Here is a 20,652-nt window from a genome sequence, read left to right on the forward strand (position 1 = left end):
CAAGAGTTCAAGACCAGCCTGGTGAGCAAGGCGAAACCCTGTCTCTACTAAAAATACAAAAAAAAAAAAAAAAAAAAAAGTAGCCAGGTGTGGTGGCCTATGCCTATAGTCCCAGCCACTCAGGAGGCTGAGACAGGAGAATCATTTGAACCCAAGGAGGCGGAGACTGCAGTGAGATTGCACCACTGCACTCCAGCCTGGGCAACAGAGCAAGATTCTGACTCAAATAAAAGATAAAATAAAATTAAAAAATAAAAATAAATAAAAATCTTCCCATGAGGAAAACTCCAGGCTCAGATGGCTTCATTAGTGAATTCTAATAAGAGGAATTATTTAAGGAATAAATAATACTAAATTTATATAATTTCTTCCAGAAAATTGAAGAAGAGAATACTTCCCACCTTTTTAAGTGGCCAGTTAACAAAGAAGTACAGAGAGTAAGAAATAACTTGTTGGATAGTAAAATTAAATGCAGTATGTTTACCAACAATAGATTGTTAAATAAGTGACTATACGAGGCATACTTTGCAGCTATTTAAGATGACAAGAAGCCAAGTGTGCACTGACATGAATCGATTTCTGTGATATATTATCAAGTGAATATGACAAGTTGTAGAGTAAGATGTGTGGTATAATGTAATTTGGGTTTTTTATTTGTGGAGTGTGTGTGTGTGTGTGTGTGTGCGTGTACCCACAGGACCTCTGTGAGCTGGTATATACTAGTATGGCAGTAATGTTGTGAAGATACTGGAATAATTCTGTGTTGAGTTGTAAGTAGCTGTTGTCCTGAGTCTTCCAAGCATTCCTACCTGCCCTAATTGTCTTAGCTCCTTCCAGCCCCATGTCTTCCCAGCCACTAAAGAGATAATATTTAGCACAGCAAAATGTTCTCTAGAACTCTACTTCAGAGCTACATTCTTATTGATGAGGGTACATCCTTAACCAGTTGTTAAATATTTTTAACACAACTTCGTCTGTTTGTATATTACTATAAATATATATAAATTTCTGAAAATATTTACTGTGTGTTAAAAATATTATTTTGCGACATGGTACTAGGTGAAGGTGGGATAAAAATATTCACTTTGAACAAAACTATGTAGTTTGATTAACAAAAAGCCTATGTTCCATTTGTGATCAATAAAATTTGAGGTGTTAACACTTTACAATTTCAAGACTTACAATAAAGCTACAGCATGGAATTGTTCTAAGAACAGATATATAAACTAATGGACTAGGAGGTATGTAAAAGAGACAGGACTGAAAGGCATGTAGGAAGACCATTTTTTTTGGGTCATTTAACTTTTAAAAGGTAGGCTAGGCTAAATTGTTTTAAAATTCTAGGTCCTAGAAGAATCTCTATTGCTGGAAACCCTACACTCAAAAAGTCCAATTCATTGGTCTGGTGTGAGTAATATAAAATTTCTCTGTTGTTTCTTTGGGTTGGTAGAATATTCTAGGACTAGACGTGAGAGCCTAGTGGCTCTCCTGCACAGAGAACCAGCCACATATGCAGAGACATGGTAGGACTGACAAGAAGGGCAGGCAATAGCACTTCCTTCGTTTTTAGAGTTAGTACCCCTGAAACTAAAACTTTGATCCAGTTGAGTAAACTGTGTTCTTCTCTGTTTTAGATGCAGCTGACCTACAGAAAGCGAAGGAACATAATCAGAGATTGGATGAGGAAATTCTGGCTTTAAGAAATAGGGTTCGATCCCTTGACTCAGAAAAAAAGGTGCTTGGTGAAATGGTAAGTTTAATTTACTTCTTAGAACTTATTTAAATGTGTCTACCGTAACAATCAACAGCATAAGCAACACAGATATACAACATGTAAGTTGGTCTTTAGCAGGGACCAATACTGGTGGCTGTAACATCTCAGGGGGATGCCATGCTTTGACCTAGATGCATTCTATCAGTACTTATATTTTACACATTTTAACTACCTATGCTAAATAGCAACACTGTTGCTATCATGTAAATCTAGGATCTTTTAAATAAGGAATTAGATAATAGTTTATAGTTAACACGTTCACCACATAGAAAATATTACTCTATTATATTGGAGAAGTTTAAGATTATTAATACTAAATCTTTAATTGTTTATATTTTTAACCATTTCTTCTTAGCAATTTACCGATTTTTAAAAATATGTACTTCCAAATTTTAAATACATCTCTTCAATTTTAGTTATACTCATTAAATAATCATATATCTAATATCTAGGAAAATACCTGGCATAATACTAGGTGCTTGAGAAATTTTTTTGCAAGAGTGACTAAAGAGCCATCAGGATGGCTACTATCAAAACAACAGAGAGTAACAAATGTTGATGTGGAAAAATTGGAACCCTTGTGCATTGCTGGTGAGAATCTAAAGTAGTATAGCCACCATGGAAAACAGTTACTCTAAAAGTTAAATATAGAATCACCATGGGGTCTGACAATTCCACTTCTGGATATATGCCCCAGAGAATTGAAAACAGAGACTCAAACGTATATCTGTACATCCATATTCATAGTAGCATTATTCACAATAGCCAAAAGGTGGAAGCAGCTCAGATGCTCATTGATAGAGGAACAGATAAGCAAAATGTGGTATAGCCATACACTTACATGACATGCTTAGAGTAGTGAAAGTCATAGAGACAGAAAGTATTAATAGAATGGTGGTTGCCAGTGGCTGGGAAGAAGGAGTAATGGGAGTTATTGTTTAATGGGTATAGAGTTTCAGTGCAAGATGAAGAGTTCTGGAGATAGATGGTGGTGATGGTTGCACAACAGTGTACTTGACAATGTACTTAATAATATGCTTAATGATGCTTAATGCCACTGAACTGTACACTTAAAAATGGCTAACATGGTAAATTTTGTGTTATATGTATTTTAACACAATAAAAATGCAATCATAAAAAGAATGAATAAGCAAATGAAGATTGGTAAGTTGTCTAAGTCTTTGTAAATTTATGTATCTAATACATTTATATATTTAATACATGTGTGTATGCATGAAAAAGTTCAGGCAGGGTGCATTCCAAGCAGTCTTATTTCTGGAAAGGGAGGACCAGTTGTGATATGAAGGAAAATACCATTTTTTATTCTGTATACCTATGTGTTGAAGTTTTACAAGAAGAGTGTATTTATATATTACTTGTATAATTAAAAAACAAAGCAGTAATTTATCCAAACAAAAATTGAGAAGTCTACAAGATGTTTACTTTTGTATTTAAGGTCGAAAGACTTAAAGGAGAGGTGTGTGAATCTCAAGAGAATAAGCAACTTGGAAACCACTCCCCTGGAAAAACTGTGGGTGGTGAACAGAGAGAACAGGTATTGTATTTTAAAGTTCTGTTCTTTCTGATTTCTAATTTTTGAGTTACATTTTTACAGAGTATACTAGAGTAATTGGTGCTAATCATTTGCTACTCTTCTTATTTGGCTGTCTTTTTCTATTGCTCAGCTAATTAGAGTGGAAGAGTAAAGAGGGCTACAGAGGATGTGTTCTGTTCACTTCTTCCTCATAGAGAACAATTAATTTGGAGAATATAGTAGATTGTTTCTCTGAAGAGAAAAGAATCTTATGAAGATACAACCAATTTGAGCAAATCATGGAGAACTAATAAAGTGTAGGCTCCAGTGTGTACAGTGTCTACTATATTCAGCATTATCAGCCTCTAAAGTGGTGAGCAAAGCAATCAAACCCAAGACAGACTGATGCAAGTGCCAGGGTATATCTAGTAAATAGTGGTTTTAATTTGCCTTTTGAGGGTGTCTAATGACCATGAATATGTTTTGGCCATTTATATATGTTCTTTTGTGAAGCATCTGTTCAAATCTTTTGTACATTTTTAATGGAGTGGTCTGTATTCTTAAAAAATTTATTTTATTTTTATTATTATATTTTTTTTAGAGATAGGTTCTCACTCTGTTGCCCAGGCTGGAGTACAGGGGTGCAGTCCTGGCTCACTGCAGCCTCAACCTTCCAAGCCCAAGCCATCCTCCTGCTCCAGCGTCTCAAGTAGCTGGAACTGTAGGCATGCAGCACCACACCCAGCTAATTTAAAAAAATCTTTTTTGTAGAGATGAGGTCTCACTATGTTGTCCAGGCCAGACTCAAACTCCTGGCCTCAGGTAATCTTCTTGCCTCCCAAAGTGCTGGGATTCCAGGCATGTGCCACTGTTTCTGTTTCTGGCTTGTATTCTTTTTTTTTTTTTTTTTTTTTTTAGACGGAGTCTTGCTCTGTTGCCCAGGCTGGAGTGCAGTGGCGTGATGTCGGCTCACTGTAAGCTCCGCCTCCTGGGTTCACACCATTCTCCTGCCTCAGCCTCCCCAGTAGCTGGGACTACAGGCACCCACCACCATGCCCGGCTAATTTTTTGTATTTTTAGTAGAGACAGGGTTTCACTGTGTCTCAATCTCTTGACCTCATGATCTGCCCGCCCCAGCCTCCCAAAGTGCTGGGATTACAGGTGTGAGCCACTGTGCCCAGCCTCTGGCTTGTATTCTTTCTTTATATTGAGTTGTAGAAGTAGTTTTATTTTGTTTTTTACATATTAGAGATGATGTCTCACCATGTTGCCCAAGCTCTCAAACACCTGGCCTGAAGTGGTTCTCCATCTTTGGCTTCTTAAAGTGCTGGGATTACATGCATAAGCCACCACACCTGGCCAAGAGTTCTTTATATATTTTCAATACCAGTCCTTTGTTTTAGATATATGTATTATATATATTTTTTAATTTTATTATTATTATGCTTTAAGTTTTAGGGTACATGTGCACAACGTGCAGGTTTGTTACATATGTATACCTGTGCCATGTTGGTGTGCTGCACCCATTAACTCGTCGTTTAGCATTAGGTATATCTCCCAATGCTATCCCTCCCCCCTCCCCCCACCCCACAACGGTCCCTGGTGTGTGACATTCCCCTTCCTGTGTCCATGTGTTCTCATTGTTCAATTCCCACCTATGAGTGAGAACATGCAGTGTTTGGTTTTTTGTCCTTGCGATAGTTTGCTGAGAATGATGGTTTCCAGTTTCATCCATGTCCCTCTAAAGGACATGAACTCATCATTTTTTATGGCTGCATAGTATTCCATGGTGTATATGTGCTACATTTTTTTAATCTAGTCTATCGTTGTTGGACACTTAGGTTGGTTCCAAGTCTTTGCTATTGCAAATAGTGCCGCAGTAAACATACATGTGCATGTGTCTTTATGGCAGCATGTTTTATAATCCTTTGGGTCTATACCCAGTAATGGGATGGCTGGGTCAAATGGTATTTCTAGTTCTAGATCCCTGAGGAATCGCCACACTGACTTCCACAATGGTTGAACTAGTTTACAGTCCCACCAACAGTGTAAAAGTGTTCCTGTTTCTCCACATCCTCTCCAGCACCTGTTGTTCCCTGACTTTTTAATGATCGCCATTCTAACTGGTGTGAGATGGTATCTCATTGTGGTTTTGATTTGCATTTCTCTGATGGCCAGTGATGATGAGCATTTCTTCATGTGTTTTTTGGCCACATAAATGTCTTCTTTTGAGAAGTGTCTGTTCATATCCTTCGCCCACTTTTTGATGGGGTTGTTTGTTTTTTTCTTGTAAATTTGTTGGAGTTCATTGTAGATTCTGGATATTAGCCCTTTGTCAGATGAGTAGGTTGCAAAAATTTTCTCCCATTCTGTATGTTGCCTGTTCACTCTGATGGTAGTTTCTTTTGCTGTGCAGAAGCTCTTTAGTTTAATTAGATCCCATTTGTCAATTTTGGCTTTTGTTGCCATTGCTTTTGGTGTTTTAGACATGAAGTTCTTGCCCACGCCTATGTCCTGAATAGTATTGCCTAGGTTTTCTTCTAGGGTTTTTATGGTTCTAGGTCTAACATTTAAGTCTTTAATCAATCTTGAATTAATTTTTGTATCAGGTGTAAGGAAGGGATGCAGTTTCAGCTTTCTACATATGGCTAGCCAGTTTTCCCAGCACCATTTACTAAATAGGGAATCCTTTCCCCATTGCTTGTTTTTGTCAGGTTTGTCAAAGATCAGATAGTTGTAGATATGCGGCATTATTTCTGAGGGCTCTGTTCTGTTCCATTGGTCTATATCTCTGTTTTGGTACCAGTACCATGCTGTTTTGGTTACTGTAGCCTTGTAGTATAGTTTGAAGTCAGGTAGCATGATTCCTCCAGCTTTGTTCTTTTGGCTTAGGATTGACTTGGCGATGCGGGCTCTTTTTTGGTTCCATATGAACTTTAAAGTAGTTTTTTCCAATTCTGTGAAGAAAGTCATTGGTAGCTTGATGGGGATGGCATTGAATCTATAAATTACCTTGGGCAGTATGGCCATTTTCACGACATTGATTCTTCCTACCCATGAGCATGGACTGTTCTTCGATTTGTTTGTATCCTCTTTTATTTCATTGAGCAGTGGTTTGTAGTTCTCCTTTAAGAGGTCCTTCACATCCCTTGGATGTATTATAAATAAATCTTTTCTTATTCTATGACATGTCTTTCATTTCCTCAATGTTTTATAAAGAGTAGAAGTTTTAAAATTTTGATGGAGGTGAATTCATCAATGTTTTCTTTTATAATTTTGTGATAGGACACAAAAAGCCTATTTAAGAAATCTTTGTCTACTCTAAGGTCACAAAATATGTTTCTTATACTTTCTTCCAAATTTTTTATAGTTTTAGTTGCTACATTTAAGTTTATGGTCTACTGCAGGTAATTTTTGTATATACTGTGAGGTAAAATTGAGAGGTTCATTCATTTTCAGTGTATATCCAGTTATTCCAGAAAGATTTGGCAAAAAGAGTTATTTATTTAAGGATTAAAGTTGGCACCTTTATTAAAAACATTTATAAAGATCTGCCTCTGGACTCTATTCTATTCTGTTAACCCATGTGTTTATTCTTAGAACAATTCCATGCTGTAACTTCAATGTAATTCTTGAAATTATAAGGTGTAACACCTTCTTCTCTGAACTCATCAAAGTCATTCTCCGTCCAGCTTTGTTCCATTGCTGGCAAGGAGCCATATTCCTTTGGAGGAGAAGAGGCGCTCTGATTTTTAGAATTTTCAGCTTTTCTGCTCTGGTTTCTCCCCATCTTTGTGGTTTTATCTACCTTTGGTCTTTGATGATGGTGATGTACAGATGGGGTTTTGGTGTGGATGTCCTTTCTGTTTGTTAGTTTTCCTTCTAACAGTCAGGACCCTCAGCTGCAGGTCTGTTGGAGTTTGCTGGAGGTCCACTCCAGACCCTGTTTGCCTGGGTATCACCAGCAGAGGCTGCAGAACAGCAAATATTGCAGAACAGCAAATGTTGCTGCCTAATCCTTCCTCTGGAAGCTTCATCTCACAGGGTCACCCAGCCGTATGAGGTGTCAGTCTGCCCCTACTGGGAGGTGCCACCCAGTTAGGCTACTCAGGTGTCAGGGACCCACTTGAGGAGGCAGTCTGTCCATTCTCAGATCTCAAACTCCGTGCTGGGAGAACCACTGCTGTTTTCAAAGCTGTCAGATGGGGATGTTTAAGTCTGCAGAAGTTTCTGCTGCCTGTTGTTCAGCTGTGCCCTGCCCCCAGAGGTGGAGTCTACAGAGGCAGACAGGCCTCCTTGAGCTGTCATGGGCTCCACCTAGTTCGAGCTTCCTGGCCTCTTTGTTTACCTACTCAAGCCTCAGCAATGGCGGACACCCCTCCCTCAGCCTTGCTGCCAACTTGCAGTTTGATCTCAGACTGTTGTGCTAGTAATGAGCGAGGCTCCATGGGTGTGGGACCCTCCAAACCAGGCACGGGATATAATCTCCTGGTGTGCCGTTTGCTAACACCACTGGAAAAGCGCAGTATTGGGGTGGGAGTGTCCCGATTTTCCAGGTACCATCTGTCGTGGCTTCCCTTGGCTAGGAAAGGGAATTTCCTGACTGCTTGCACTTCCCAGGTGAGGTGATGCCCTGCCCTGCTTCAGCTCATGGTCCATGGGCTGCACCCACTGTCCAACAAGCCCCCGTGAGATGAACCCAGTACCTCAGTTGGAAATGCAGAAATCACCCATCTTCTGTGTCGCTCACAATGGGAGCTGTAGACTGGAGCTGTTCCTATTTGGCCATCTTGGAACCTCCCTCGTAAATTCTTGTCAGGAAATTTTTATCCCCCAAGAAGGAAACTCTATATATAATTAGTATTCATTTCTTATTTTTCTACCTGCCCTCTTCCCCCAGCCTCTGGCCACCACTAAAGTACTTTCTGCCTTTGAATTTGGCTATCTTGTACATTTTACAAAAGTGGAACCATACAATATGTGGACATTTGTGTCTGCCTTCTTTCACTTAGCATAATGTTTTCAAAGTTCATATTGTAGTATGAATTAGTACTTTATCCCTTTCTGTGGCTCAATATTTTATTGTGTGGATTATCTTTTTGAGACAGGGTCTCACTCTGTCACCCAGGCTGGAGTGCATGATCACTGCAGCCTTGACATCCCAGGCTCAAGCAATTTACCCACCTCAGCCTCCTGAGTAGCTGGGACTATAAATGCACACCACCACACTCAACTAATTTTTGTGATTTGTAGTAAAGATAAGGTCTGGCTATGTTGCACAGGCTAGTTTCAAACTCCTGAGCTCAAGCAGTCCTTCCATTTGGCCTCCCAAAATGCTGGGATTATAGACATGAGCCACTACACCCCACCCTTAGTGAAGCGGCATTGTTGAGGGGGTAAATACCCAGGGTTCCTCGTCTCACACTAAGAAGATTAAAGACATAGACACACGTGGGTGGGCTAAGGAGTGGTTTAATAGGCAGAAGAAAAGAGAGAGGAGAGCAGCTTTCTCTCTTATGAGAGAGAGAGGGGCATCCAAAAGGTAAAAGCTGGCCTGCAGTGGACCGCAGCAGATTTTATAGGCAAGCTTGAGGAGGCAGTGTCTGATTTATGTAGGGCCTACAGATTGATTCAACTAGGTGTGACATTTACATAGCATGTGGGGAAGGCTTGTCACCCCACCCTAATCTTAATATGCAAATGGGCTTTCTACTTGACCAGCGCCATCTTGTCTGCTCCATACTGTACATGTGGCTGGCAAAGAGAAGGGAAGATGGAGCCACCATTTTGATCATGCCTAGTCCCAGGTACCCTTTTCCTATTGGCACAACTGCTGGCATTCACCTTTGTAAGCTTCCAGCTTACTTGTCTATGTCTGCAGCTCAATTTTACAGGCTGCTCTTTGTTAGAGAAGAAAATGATTTGGGGGCTGTTTTTCATTAAAATTAAAACCTTAATGAGGACTTCTTTACCCTCACTATCTGCCTAAATAATTTCTTTTTAACTCCTATCTTATTCCCCACTCAGGAGTGGTAACCCTAACTGCCGAGACCAGCTCGGTCAGGGAGACCCTGACCCAGTGGCGCTAGAGGAATTAAAGACACACACACAGAAATATAGAGGTGTGAAGTAGGAAATCAGGGCTCTCACAGCCTTCAGAGCTGAGTGCCCCAAACAGAGATTTACCCACATATTTTTTAACAGCAAGCCAGTCATTAGCATTGTTTCTATAGATATTAAATTGACTAAAAGTACCCCTTATGAGAAATGAAGGGATGGGCCAAATTAAAGGAATAGGCTGGGCTAGTTAACTGCAGCAGGAGCATGTCCTTAAGGCACAGATCACTCATGCTATTGTTTGTGGCTTAAGAATGCCTTTAAACAGTTTTCCGCCCTGGGCGGGCCAAGTGTTCCTTGCCCTCATTCCGGTAAGCCCACCACCTTCCAGCGTGGGTGTTATGGCCATCAAGAACATGTCACAGTGCTGCAGAGATTTTGTTTATGGCCAGTTGGGGGGCCAGTTTATGGCCAGATTTCAGGGGGCTTGTTCCCAGCACCTGTTATTAAGGGGTATTAGATGATGACTCTTTCTGACTACTTCCTGCTGAAAAGGGGTGCCCTGTGGAGAACACCAGCTAGGGCTTCTCCTGGGGTGAAAGGCATGTCCATGCATAGTTCTGTCCACAGCACCATTTGGAGTTTGATTGCTGTCCGCCATTCTGATGGGTTGTAATACTCGTTTGCCTCCACCGGATGCTGCTGAAATGTTAATAGTGTTAATATAAAAGTAACATTAACAAATGTTAATAATGTTAATATAAAAGGATAAGTGGCATTGGATTTGGGTGGCTAGAGTAACTTTAGTATTAACCTTGGCTAAATCTTTCCTGCAATTATTAATTCTTTCACAACTTCCACAGACCATTTATGACATGCTTAAAATTTCTGACTTTTCCTAAACATCCTTCTTTTTAAACAAGCAGTTATTCTCTTTAGGATAATAATTTACCATACAAGATCCTTTCTTATATAAAATCTATTTTCTTTGTAACCTTCTTTGCATAGCTAGGGTGTGACATATTACCAAACCCAATAAAAAGTCCTGGTGGACTCAGTGATAGTAAAACCTTCATGTTTACCTCTTGTCAATAGCTATTATTCATGCTATAAGGATAATAATTAAGAAAAATACTACAGCAGTGGAAACTTTCTGTCCAATATTTCAGTTAGAAGGTGCTACCATGAAAAAGAAAAAAGAAGGTGCTACCATGTATAACTCTACTGCAAATAGTAGAGTGAGTGTAGCGATTCCCACAAGGGTGTTGTAGTAGATCATTTCCATCTAAAATTTTAGTTGCCAAGATACAGAATTTCCCTTTTGGAAGGTCTATGAAGTTCCTTGGTTTTATTGTCCCAAAGAAATCTCTGGGTTATGAGCAACCTACTCACTTTTATTACCTGGCAGGATTTGCAGGATAATTGGCCAGAACTAGCATATTGACCCAGATTTTTACATTACCCATACATTTTTGTTTTTCCCAAGTTGCAGGAAATCATTACTTGATTCACAAGAATAAGTAGGGCTAGTCTAAAATGTAGGAAAAAAAACATAAAAATAACCAATGAAACTAGAATTTAATGAAAAATGTATAAGTTTTGGAGCATAATTTTTTTCTTTTTTTTTTTTTTTTTTTTTTTTGAGACAGAGTCTCGCTCTGTCCCCCAGGCTGGAGTGCAGTGGCGCAATCTCGGCTCACTGCAACCTCCGCCTCCCGGGTTCACGCCATTCTCCTGCCTCAGCCTCTCCGAGTAGCTGGGACTACAGGCACCCGCCACCACGCCCAGCTAATTTTTTGTATTTTTTTTAGTACAGACAGGGTTTCACCGTGGTCTCGATCTCCTGACCTCGTGATCCGCCCGCCTCGGCCTCCCAAAGTGCTGGGATTACAAGCGTGAGCCACCGCGCCCGGCCTGGAGCATAATTTTTTTCTCTCCAGTCCTCATTTTCAGTAAAAACAAATTATGATAGGACCATGTTGTTTGTAGAATAAAGTTTAGTCATATGCTTGGCCTGACTATTTGCATAAAGTGCAACAAGAATAATTATTTCTACATAGGCCTTTTGGATTGGATTTGATGAAACTCTGTTCCAGAAAGAATCTCAGATAAGACCTTTTAAAGCCAAGTCCAGCCATGGGTTTATATCCTTAAATACCTGTGAGTTGGGTGATCCTTTCCTCTTAAGGTCCTAAGATAAGTTTGGAGCACCTGGACCTGTTAGAAAGTGACGTTTTTTACTGACCATAGGTCAGGAATCTACCTGGGGGACTGTGTAGGCAAGAGTATGAGGCCAGTCTTCCCCAAAGGGCTTTTATTGGCTCTTCAAGTCAAGCTCGATTCCTTAAAAAGAAATACAGCCTTCCAGTCAAAGTCTTGGTAAAGACAACCAGTTTCTCCAATTGTATTCTGTTGAAAAAGAAAATGGATTCTTATTGTACTGATGCAAATAACTATATTGCCGTAAGTTAAGAATACTCACAAATAGTTTCCAAATTTTAGAGGAACCAGGCAATGAAAAAGAAGTATGCCTTAAATTTTGTTCACAAGAGTATACCTTACTTAATTATTAAAAGCTGTAGGTAGCTTAAAATAAAAGTTTCCTGGACATTGAAGGACAAAATAAGGATAAGCAGTGTTTCAAGCAAAAAGTTAAGAAAGATTATGTCAGACTTCTTTTAGTGTAGTTCATGCAGTTAACTCCTGTTTGATATTCATGAACATTTCAGCTCCTCATGAATCCTGTATGTATTTTCTCTATTCCAATGTTAGAAACCTGCATTTGAGAACACCTGTAAAAGTCCTATAGCTTGATTATAAACTACCTTTTGAAAAGGAACAAAGCAAGACAACACTTGCCAGCAGATGACAAAATTTCCAGCATAGTTACTGTTAAAAACATGACTGACAAAGAGATTTGGTTATCTTTGTGGTTTACAATAATTCTATCGTAATTATGGTTAATAGCATATACATAGACATTAGAATTTTAGAAATCCCATACAATTTTAGAACATGTATTAGTATTATTCAACAAAATATAACCTAAAGAAGATTGGACATCATTTTAGCAATTCCGTGTAATTAAATATGTCAAATAATCCCGTTTGCCTCTTCCCTGGATGGTTCAGAGGCCCTCTGAACCATCCAGAAAGCCAGGCATCAGAAGAGATAATTTTGAAACTTGAAGTTTGATTTTAGAAGCCTGATAAATATGTTAGAGTTTAAAACACTTGATATTATGAAATAGAAGTCTAGATTACCATAAATTATTTATTTTGCCAAAATGATAACTCAAAAAGCAAAAATCTTTCATTAACCTTTACTATTATGTGAAAATCCTGTTCAAAGCCAAAATTTATCCTTGCATTAGTTTAATGTTAACCCCATTTTTTTTTTGAGATGGAATTTTGTTCTTGTTGCCCAGGCTGGAGTGCAATGGTGCAATCTCAGCTCACTGCAACCTCTGCCTCTCAAATTCAAGTGATTCTCCTGCCTCAGCCTCCCAAGTAGTTGGGATGACTGGCATGTGCCACCACGACTGGGTAATTTTTGTATTTTTAGTAGAGACGGGGTTTCACCATGTTGTTCAGGCTGGTCTCAAACTCCTGACCTCAGGTGATCCATCCACCTTGGCCACCCGAAGTGCTGGGATTACAGATGTGAGCCACCACGCCCAGCCTCAATTTTTTAATGAAACCTTATAGACAATACCATGTAATGTTAACCAATTTGACCATGAGGTGAAATCTTTACAAACCTTTTGTAACCCTTTTGCTGAAAGGCGAATTAGCGTCTTAAGACAACTTTGCTGTGCTTTTATTTCAATGCTCAATTTATGAAAAAACCGTATAATACCCTTCTGAATTTAGTTAAGGTTTACACATGGGATTTTTGCCAGATTAATTTTTATAATCTTTCCATAACTTGCTTAAACCTTCAGCTTTATCTTATTTAAGACAATTCTTTATGACTAGGTAAAATTCACATTTCTATGCCTTCTTATAATCTCTTACTAAAAAACACATTTTACTGTTTTTACACACCTCGCATGTAAATCTATTTTTAGTAGTCAAAATTACATATTATGATAGTAACTCATAGCAATTTTCAACTTTAATGTGAAACCTGGTAAGTTGTTTTGATTGTGTACTAGGCACAGAGAAAGTCACTTACTTTTTCCGGCATAGTTGGGGGGAGGTGGTTAATCTTGTATGTCCCCAGGCCTTACCAAATTGTGAAGCAGTTGGTTTACAACCTTGAAACCTTTAGCAAACCTAGTATTTGACTTATATGATTTAGATCACCTGTTTATATTGGTAGCACTTGTATTTTACCAATAATCTTTAAGACTTTTTTATTTCTTAAAAATTAAAGTCATGTTAAATAAGAGGCATTACAGCTTTTATCTTTCCTTAAAAATATTTAAGCATTTATTTTTCTCTAAGCCAATTAATTAGAGCTCTTTTTATAGATATTACACACAACACATATACAGCTACCCAGATAGAAGATTTAGCACTTGTAGAATTTTTCATTTGCTGGTTTCTTAATTGGATTACTGGCTTCAGGGTGGAGACCTTGGAGGAACAGGACTAGGAAAGCATGCATTTTTAGGGCTTAATAAGCTGGCACAACTGAAGGCAAAGACAGATCCTCAAAATTAAGGGTGCCATTTTATAGTGGATCCTGGATTCCCAAAAGGAGGGAAATACTATGGGGAGAAAACAGTGTAGTGCTTCTACCATGCATTTCATTGCAAGGCAACCCAAAGGCAATCGGCCCATTTTGTAATCAGCCCATTCCCCATGGGAGTCTTATCCCTTAATTTGGGGTGGGGATGTTTCCAGATCTTCCAGGTGGCCAAGTGCATGCTTCTCTGATCCAGATGTGCAAAGAATTAAGTATCCTTCCATAACTACTATTAGCCGTCCCTTAAGGTATATTTTTTACCTAGTTATTACACAAAGCCCTCTCATAACACAAAGTAATTTGATACCCCCAAAACTTAAAACTATCAGATAACACAATACGAAACAGAACAGCACCTTCGATTTTGAGAGAGATCTAGCTGCTTTTAAATCCTGGGGTTTCATGAGGAAAACAGAGGGTGTGTGTGTGTGTGTGTGTGTGTGTGTGTGTGTGTGTTTTCCCAAAACGGTCTGTGGTGCCTCCTCTGTTTTTCCCAAGGAGTCCCAGACTACCAGAAGTTATCTTAGGGCCTCTTAAGGGTGGCAAGACAAAAAAAATGGAGAAAAATAGTTCAGTCAACTGAGAAGAAAAAAGCCCTTTTTCAAAAAACAGGATCCAAGAAAAGAAAAGCATAAAGGGTTTTAAAATACACCCTTGCTTGGATATCCACTTTTAATTAAACTGAGCACTCTTTAAGAAAATCCTTTTAAGTCCCTTGTTACTTGACTTTAGCCACACCAAGCAGTTAAGTTTTTCAGCTTTTGAACTTTACAAAAAGTAACCTCACAGGTGAAACAACCAGCCTAAATTAGGTTATGACTTAGCTGCGAGTGTACGAGGTATTTTCAAAGGGGTGGTAAACAGCTTTTGAAACCTTCATTGCAAAACTGTGACTGAGACAGTGCAAGAGTTTTGACCCAACCAACTCCATCTTGCTTCCAGCCCCAAAGCTGCCCTTCCCCATCCCTAGACATAGACTGAACCAACTCTGGAAGGAGTATGGTTTACAGTTTATAGCCTAAAACAAAGATGATAACCATCCCTCTTTCCTGGGGAGCAGACCAAGAAACTAGTCACAAGATTAGAAACCATTGCTTAGGAGCCATGCAGCTGGCGGCTACAAGATTTTGACTCTCCCTAAACTGCTTTCAAGGTCAGTGCTTAAGATATTTTGCAAACCCTGCCCTTGATGGATCAACTAGCACCACCCAGATCGATAAACTGGCTTATCTGAGTTTGTGACCCCCACCCAGGAACTGACTTAGCATAGAAGAAAGACCCCATTTTACAATGGTGGGGACTAAAACAAAGTATTGCCATGTGGTTACAGGTCATGTTCGCAAGGACATAAAACAAGATAGAGGCCTGTAGCAAAGTTTGTTACTGAAGATTTTGTTGGGCTGGCTTGATCAACAGGCTTATGAGGTCCTGAGCCTGTATCCTAACCTAAGGTAAGCTTTCTTTTAACAGAATCATGCAGAAAGACACACAATGCACCCTAGACTGGCTGCAACTTAAGACCAACCTCACAAATCCTCTTTCATTAATTAAAACTTTACAGAGAATATAAACAGTGGTTCTTATTATTCATTTTACCAGTTTGCACAGAGAGAGAGAAGCCAAAAGCCCAACTGGTTAAAAAAAAAAAAAAAAAAAACCATAAAACTCTTACCGTTTTGCCAGCATGTCAAGCTTCTGGGTTCCCTTCCTCTGAGCTCAACTCTAAGCCAAGCATTTTAAGGTTTGGGGAAATTAACTTTTCCCAGTTTGGAGGAACATTATAAGCCATGAAAGAAGGAAGGAAAAACACCATAGAAAAGTCTGGGGGTTTGTGTTGTAGAATTGGAGGAGCTGACAATGTAGATGGTGGGCAGGAAGGACCAGGGCATCTGGAAGTATCATTTGAGGGTTTCAGTTAGGGTTGTCAATAAGTACTGCCTCTCTTCCAATTGGGAATAATGATTCCCCTGTTTCTTTACTCTCTCTATTTTCTCTTTTCCTTTTGACCTACCATAGGAGACATATTGCTCATCTCCGAATTTCTCTGCTGTCTGCAGAGCTGCCTGTTTTTCAGCCTTGGTTAGGGTTTGGCTTAGGAATAGCATAATATTCCTTTGTGAGAGGTTAAACGCTTGAGTATTGAATGCATCAACATGTCATGTGTGAATTTGAAAAAATATTCACCAGTGCAGATGGTGGCTGATGGGAGAAGGTACTCTGGGAAAAAATATTTATTCTACTCCATTTCCTTGTGCAGTGCTGCTAAGCTGACGTGATTCTTGACTACATCTTTTGTCCGTACCACTGGACAGGAGGAATTATAAAAGTTACACTAGGATTTTAGTATCCATTTTTCTAATAGCATTCCCCATTCTTTCCAACTCCTCAGCTTGGGATTGTTGTTTCTGTTTTATTGACATTAAACATAAGAAAGGTAAATCAGTAGTTTGATTAATTCAGAACAATCAGGATGCTGTAGTGTATTTTTCTAATTCTTGTTCCCTTTGGCTCAGCTACCAAACAACAGCAAAGTCTCACATCCATAATAAAGCCAATCTCTAAACGATCCAAGACCAGATAGGAGGTGAAACTTGTTGCTAGGAAGTGATTTCAGGGCTACTACCTCAGAAGAAGATGCTTAAGAAATGTAGCTTTTTTTCAGTATTTTTTAAAATGACATTTTGTAACTGGTGATTTATTTAGATTGAGACTTCCATTTTAGAGCCTGAATTATCAGTAACATAGGAAGATAGAAGAGAAACCAGTACAAAAGATCAAGAGACAAAGTACAAGATTTGAATGAGGTAAGAAAAACGGGGTAATTTTCAGTTACATTTTCTAATACAGGTAAGGCAGACACCATAAGGATGCTCGAGAATCACTGAAAATAGGCAAAACGAGAAAGCACACTTCTAGGAATATACATCCTGTGATTGTGACCAGTGGTTACAGAAAACCTTGCCAGGAGTAGTCAATCAGTAAGGAGCCCATTTACTAATGTATTTAGGATAAACTGGTGTGTTGAAGTTATAAGGATGATTTAAAGGTATTGCCTTACTAACGAATGAATGTAAAAATTTGGAACAATCCAATAATAATATAAACTGCCACTTACAGAGCATTTTCTATAAGTGAGGAGCCCGTATATGTCCAGGCATCATTATCCGTATTTTTAATATGAGGAACTACAGCTAAGAAAAGTGAGGTAACTAGCTCAGGATGCCATTGTTGGAAACCAGTAGAACAGGACTGGGAGGGCTGTTCCTACATACCACTCTGCATTTCCCAAGTTACAAAGTATAGATGTGCCAATTTCAGCTGCTTCCTGACTGGCCAAACCAAAGGTGCAATTAGTTCATTTGACAGATTGGCTTTTACAATGGAGAGGGGTCGGCCGGGCACGGTGGCTCACACCTGTAATCCCAAGCACTTTGGGAGGCCGAGGTGAGTGGATCGCTTGAGCCCAGGAGTTTCAGAACAGGCTGGGCAACATGGCGAAATCCCATCACTACTATGTGTGTGTGTATATATATATATATAATTTTTTAAAAATTTAAAAAATAAAAAATGGAGAGGGGTCTGCTGCTTGGTGATAGTGTGATCATCAAAGAAATTGGCTCAGTTTTTGTTGTGTTCCTAAGTTGTATTTTGATCTTAATTTTATCTCCTAATAGGTTTTTGTACATAAGAGAAAATTCACTTTGGCAAGGCTGAATAGAGTAGATATTAAAAGTAAGGGATTTAAGTTAGACTTGACTTAGAATCCCAGTACTGACTGTGTGAACTTGGACAAATTATGTAACACGTCTGAGCCTCACATGTCTCCTCTGTAAAAATAATGTAATAATAATTCCAATCTCATAGGGGTCCTAGAAAAACAAAATGAAATAATGCATCTAACATACTTACCATAGTCTCTGGCATGTGGTTAAGTCCTCAATATAAAGTAGCTGTTATCATTATGTCTCCAATTTTTATTATTTTCAAATAATTTGGAAAGATTTCAATAATGCCTTATATTTGATAAGTGATTAAATTTTATAAAATACTTTCAAAATCACATTTTATTCCTACTGTGATGGCTATAATGTAGGTAGAACAAGTGTTACTACATTTTACCATTGCATAAATTGAGGCTTAGAGAGAAAAACGTATCTTATGAGCTATAAACTAGTTTTCCTAGGTTCATAAATCCCCTGGATGATTTCATTATTGAGTTAGAAAGTTGTTATTATCAGAATTTGTAGGAAACCCTGCTATTATATATAAAATTAATTATGTAAAATGCTTTTTACAGATCTTGAAAATGACCCAAGAAAAAAATGAAATGTTTGAAAGTGAGTGGTCAAAAGAGAGAGAGTGAGAGAAGCAGTTGTCATCTGGTCTTGACACTGTAGAGAAGGCCTGGAAAGTTGAAAGTGAGGTATTACCATTCAGGAAGCTGTTTTCTTCTTGTTGTAGTTCTAATTTAGGGATTTCATGTTATCATTTTTAAATAAAGTATAACTGTATGTCTCAGCTTGGGCTGCCATAACAAAATACCACAGACTAGGTCGCTCAAAGAACAGAATTTTATTTTCTCACAGTTATGGAGGATGGGAAGTCCAAGATCAAGGTGCCAGCCAAGTCAGGTCCTGGTGAGCGTTCTCTTCCTAGCTTGCAGATGGCCGCCTTCTTGCTGTGTCCTCACATGACAGAGTGAGCAAGCTGTGGTATCTCTTCTTCTTCCTATAAAGGCACTAACCCTATTGGATTAAGGCCCCACCCTTACATCCTCATTTGACCTTTATCACCTCCTTATCAACCCTATCTATCTCCAAATACAGTCCATATTGGGAATTAGGGCTTCAACAATATGAATAGGGAGGGAGAGCACAATTCAGTCCATAGCACTATAGAATATGTGTTTCTATAATAATAATGGGGTAGCTCTGTTGTTTCTCCAAGCTGAGTTCTAGCACTAATCAAAGAGTCCTTTATTTAGCAGATGTTTGTTGTAGTGTTCATAGAGTCATGGGCTTATCTCTTGTTTTAACCTCTTGTCCTGCCATCTTGGAAAGATCTATCAGGAGACATAATCAGCCTATATTATGAAAAGAGACCTGGAAGTGAGTTCATGGAAGTCTAAATCAGTAATTTAGAGGATAGTGACACTCAATCAGTTTGTAGTTTGCAGTGCGCCTAATCTCATCCTAATGACCTACAGGAATTTTCAGTGAAATAAGATAGGAAATCAATTATCATTTACCCTCTTCCCGTGGTTTTGGGAGGCCACCCTCTACCTTCTTGCCTTTTTGTCTAAGCCTTTCTAATCAGCATTTACCTCCCACTTTGACTTCAAGGCTTTGGGAAAATACCAAGTAGCTCCTCTCCTAAAGTAAATTTTATATAACCTATTCCCTTCATTGAGCACCACAGACTGACTCTCAGCCCAAAGTCTTCCACCAGCCAATCAGTGCACATACTGTGTCATCAATGTAAAAATCTGATAAAAATCTGCATTTAGGCCGGGCACGGTGGCTCACGCCTGTAATCCCAGCACTTTGGGAGGCCGAGGTGGGTGGATCACCTGAGGTCAGGAGTTCAAGACCAGCCTGACCAACATGGAGAAACCCCATCTCTCCTAAAAATACAAAATACAAAATTAGCCAGGTGTGGTGGTACATGCCTATAATCCCAGGTACTCGGGAGGCTGAAGCAGGAGAATCGCTTGAACCCAGGAGGCAGAGGTTGCAGTGAGCCGAGATAGCGCCATTGCACTCCAGCCTGGGCAACAAGAGCAAAAATCCATCTAAAAAAAAAAAAAAAAATCTGCATTTAGCCAAAGTGTTTTCTCTCGTGGATATATATTTTTAAAAATCAAGCTGGGCACAATGGCTCACATCTGTAATCCCAGCAATTTGGGAGGCTGAGGCAAGAGGATCACTAGAAGCTCGAGACCAGCCTAGGCAACACAGTGGGACACTGTCTCCACAAAAAAAAAAAAAAAAAAAAATTTAAGTTAGCCAGGTGTGGTGGCATGTGTCTGTAATCCCAGCTACACAGGAGGCTGAGGTGGGAGGATCACTTGAGCCCAGGAGGTCAAGGCTGCAGTGAGCTGTGATTGTACCACTGCACTCCAGTGTGGGTGACAGAGTGAGACCCTGTCTCAAAAAAGAAAAAAAAAGAGAAAGAGAAAAAACATCAGAGGATTAAAGAAAACCCTGGTTAATTAAGTCACTGAATATAATTAAATAAGCATAATTTGTAGTTAGGAACACAGAGTTTAAGCTGTGCATCGTGGCACCCTTATAGTCTTAGGTACTTGGGAGGCTGAGACAGGAGGATGGTTTGAGCCCAGGAGTTGAGGACTATAGTTCACCATGATCACATCTGTAACTAGCTACTGCACTCTAGCCTGGGCAACATAGCGAGACCACATCAATATAAATAAATAAATCAATCAATAAATATTTTTTTAAAAAAAAACACAGAGTTTAAAGTCAGACAGATTTATGGATTTGGAATCTCAGCTTTATACTTCGTGGCTTTGTGAATTTAGGCAGGTCACTTAAGATCTCTGAGCCTTACTTTCAACAATTCCCTTATAAGGTTG

At 39.1% G+C, this 20,652-nt stretch overlaps 1 protein-coding gene across 2 annotated transcripts in view; it reads left to right on the top strand.

Annotated features, from left to right (window-relative positions):
* Positions 1-20,652, top strand: part of CCDC30 (coiled-coil domain containing 30) — a 149,131-nt gene that overhangs the window by 21,056 nt on the left and 107,423 nt on the right. For both annotated transcript variants that reach the window (XM_030823616.1, XM_030823617.1), the window contains exons 4-5: positions 1,635-1,750; positions 3,231-3,329. In XM_030823616.1, coding sequence (XP_030679476.1) covers positions 1,635-1,750; positions 3,231-3,329 — 215 coding nt within the window. The remainder of the gene's footprint in view (positions 1-1,634; positions 1,751-3,230; positions 3,330-20,652) is intronic.

This window comes from Nomascus leucogenys, chromosome 12, assembly GCF_006542625.1.
Source record: "Nomascus leucogenys isolate Asia chromosome 12, Asia_NLE_v1, whole genome shotgun sequence".
Taxonomy (NCBI): domain Eukaryota; kingdom Metazoa; phylum Chordata; class Mammalia; order Primates; family Hylobatidae; genus Nomascus; species Nomascus leucogenys.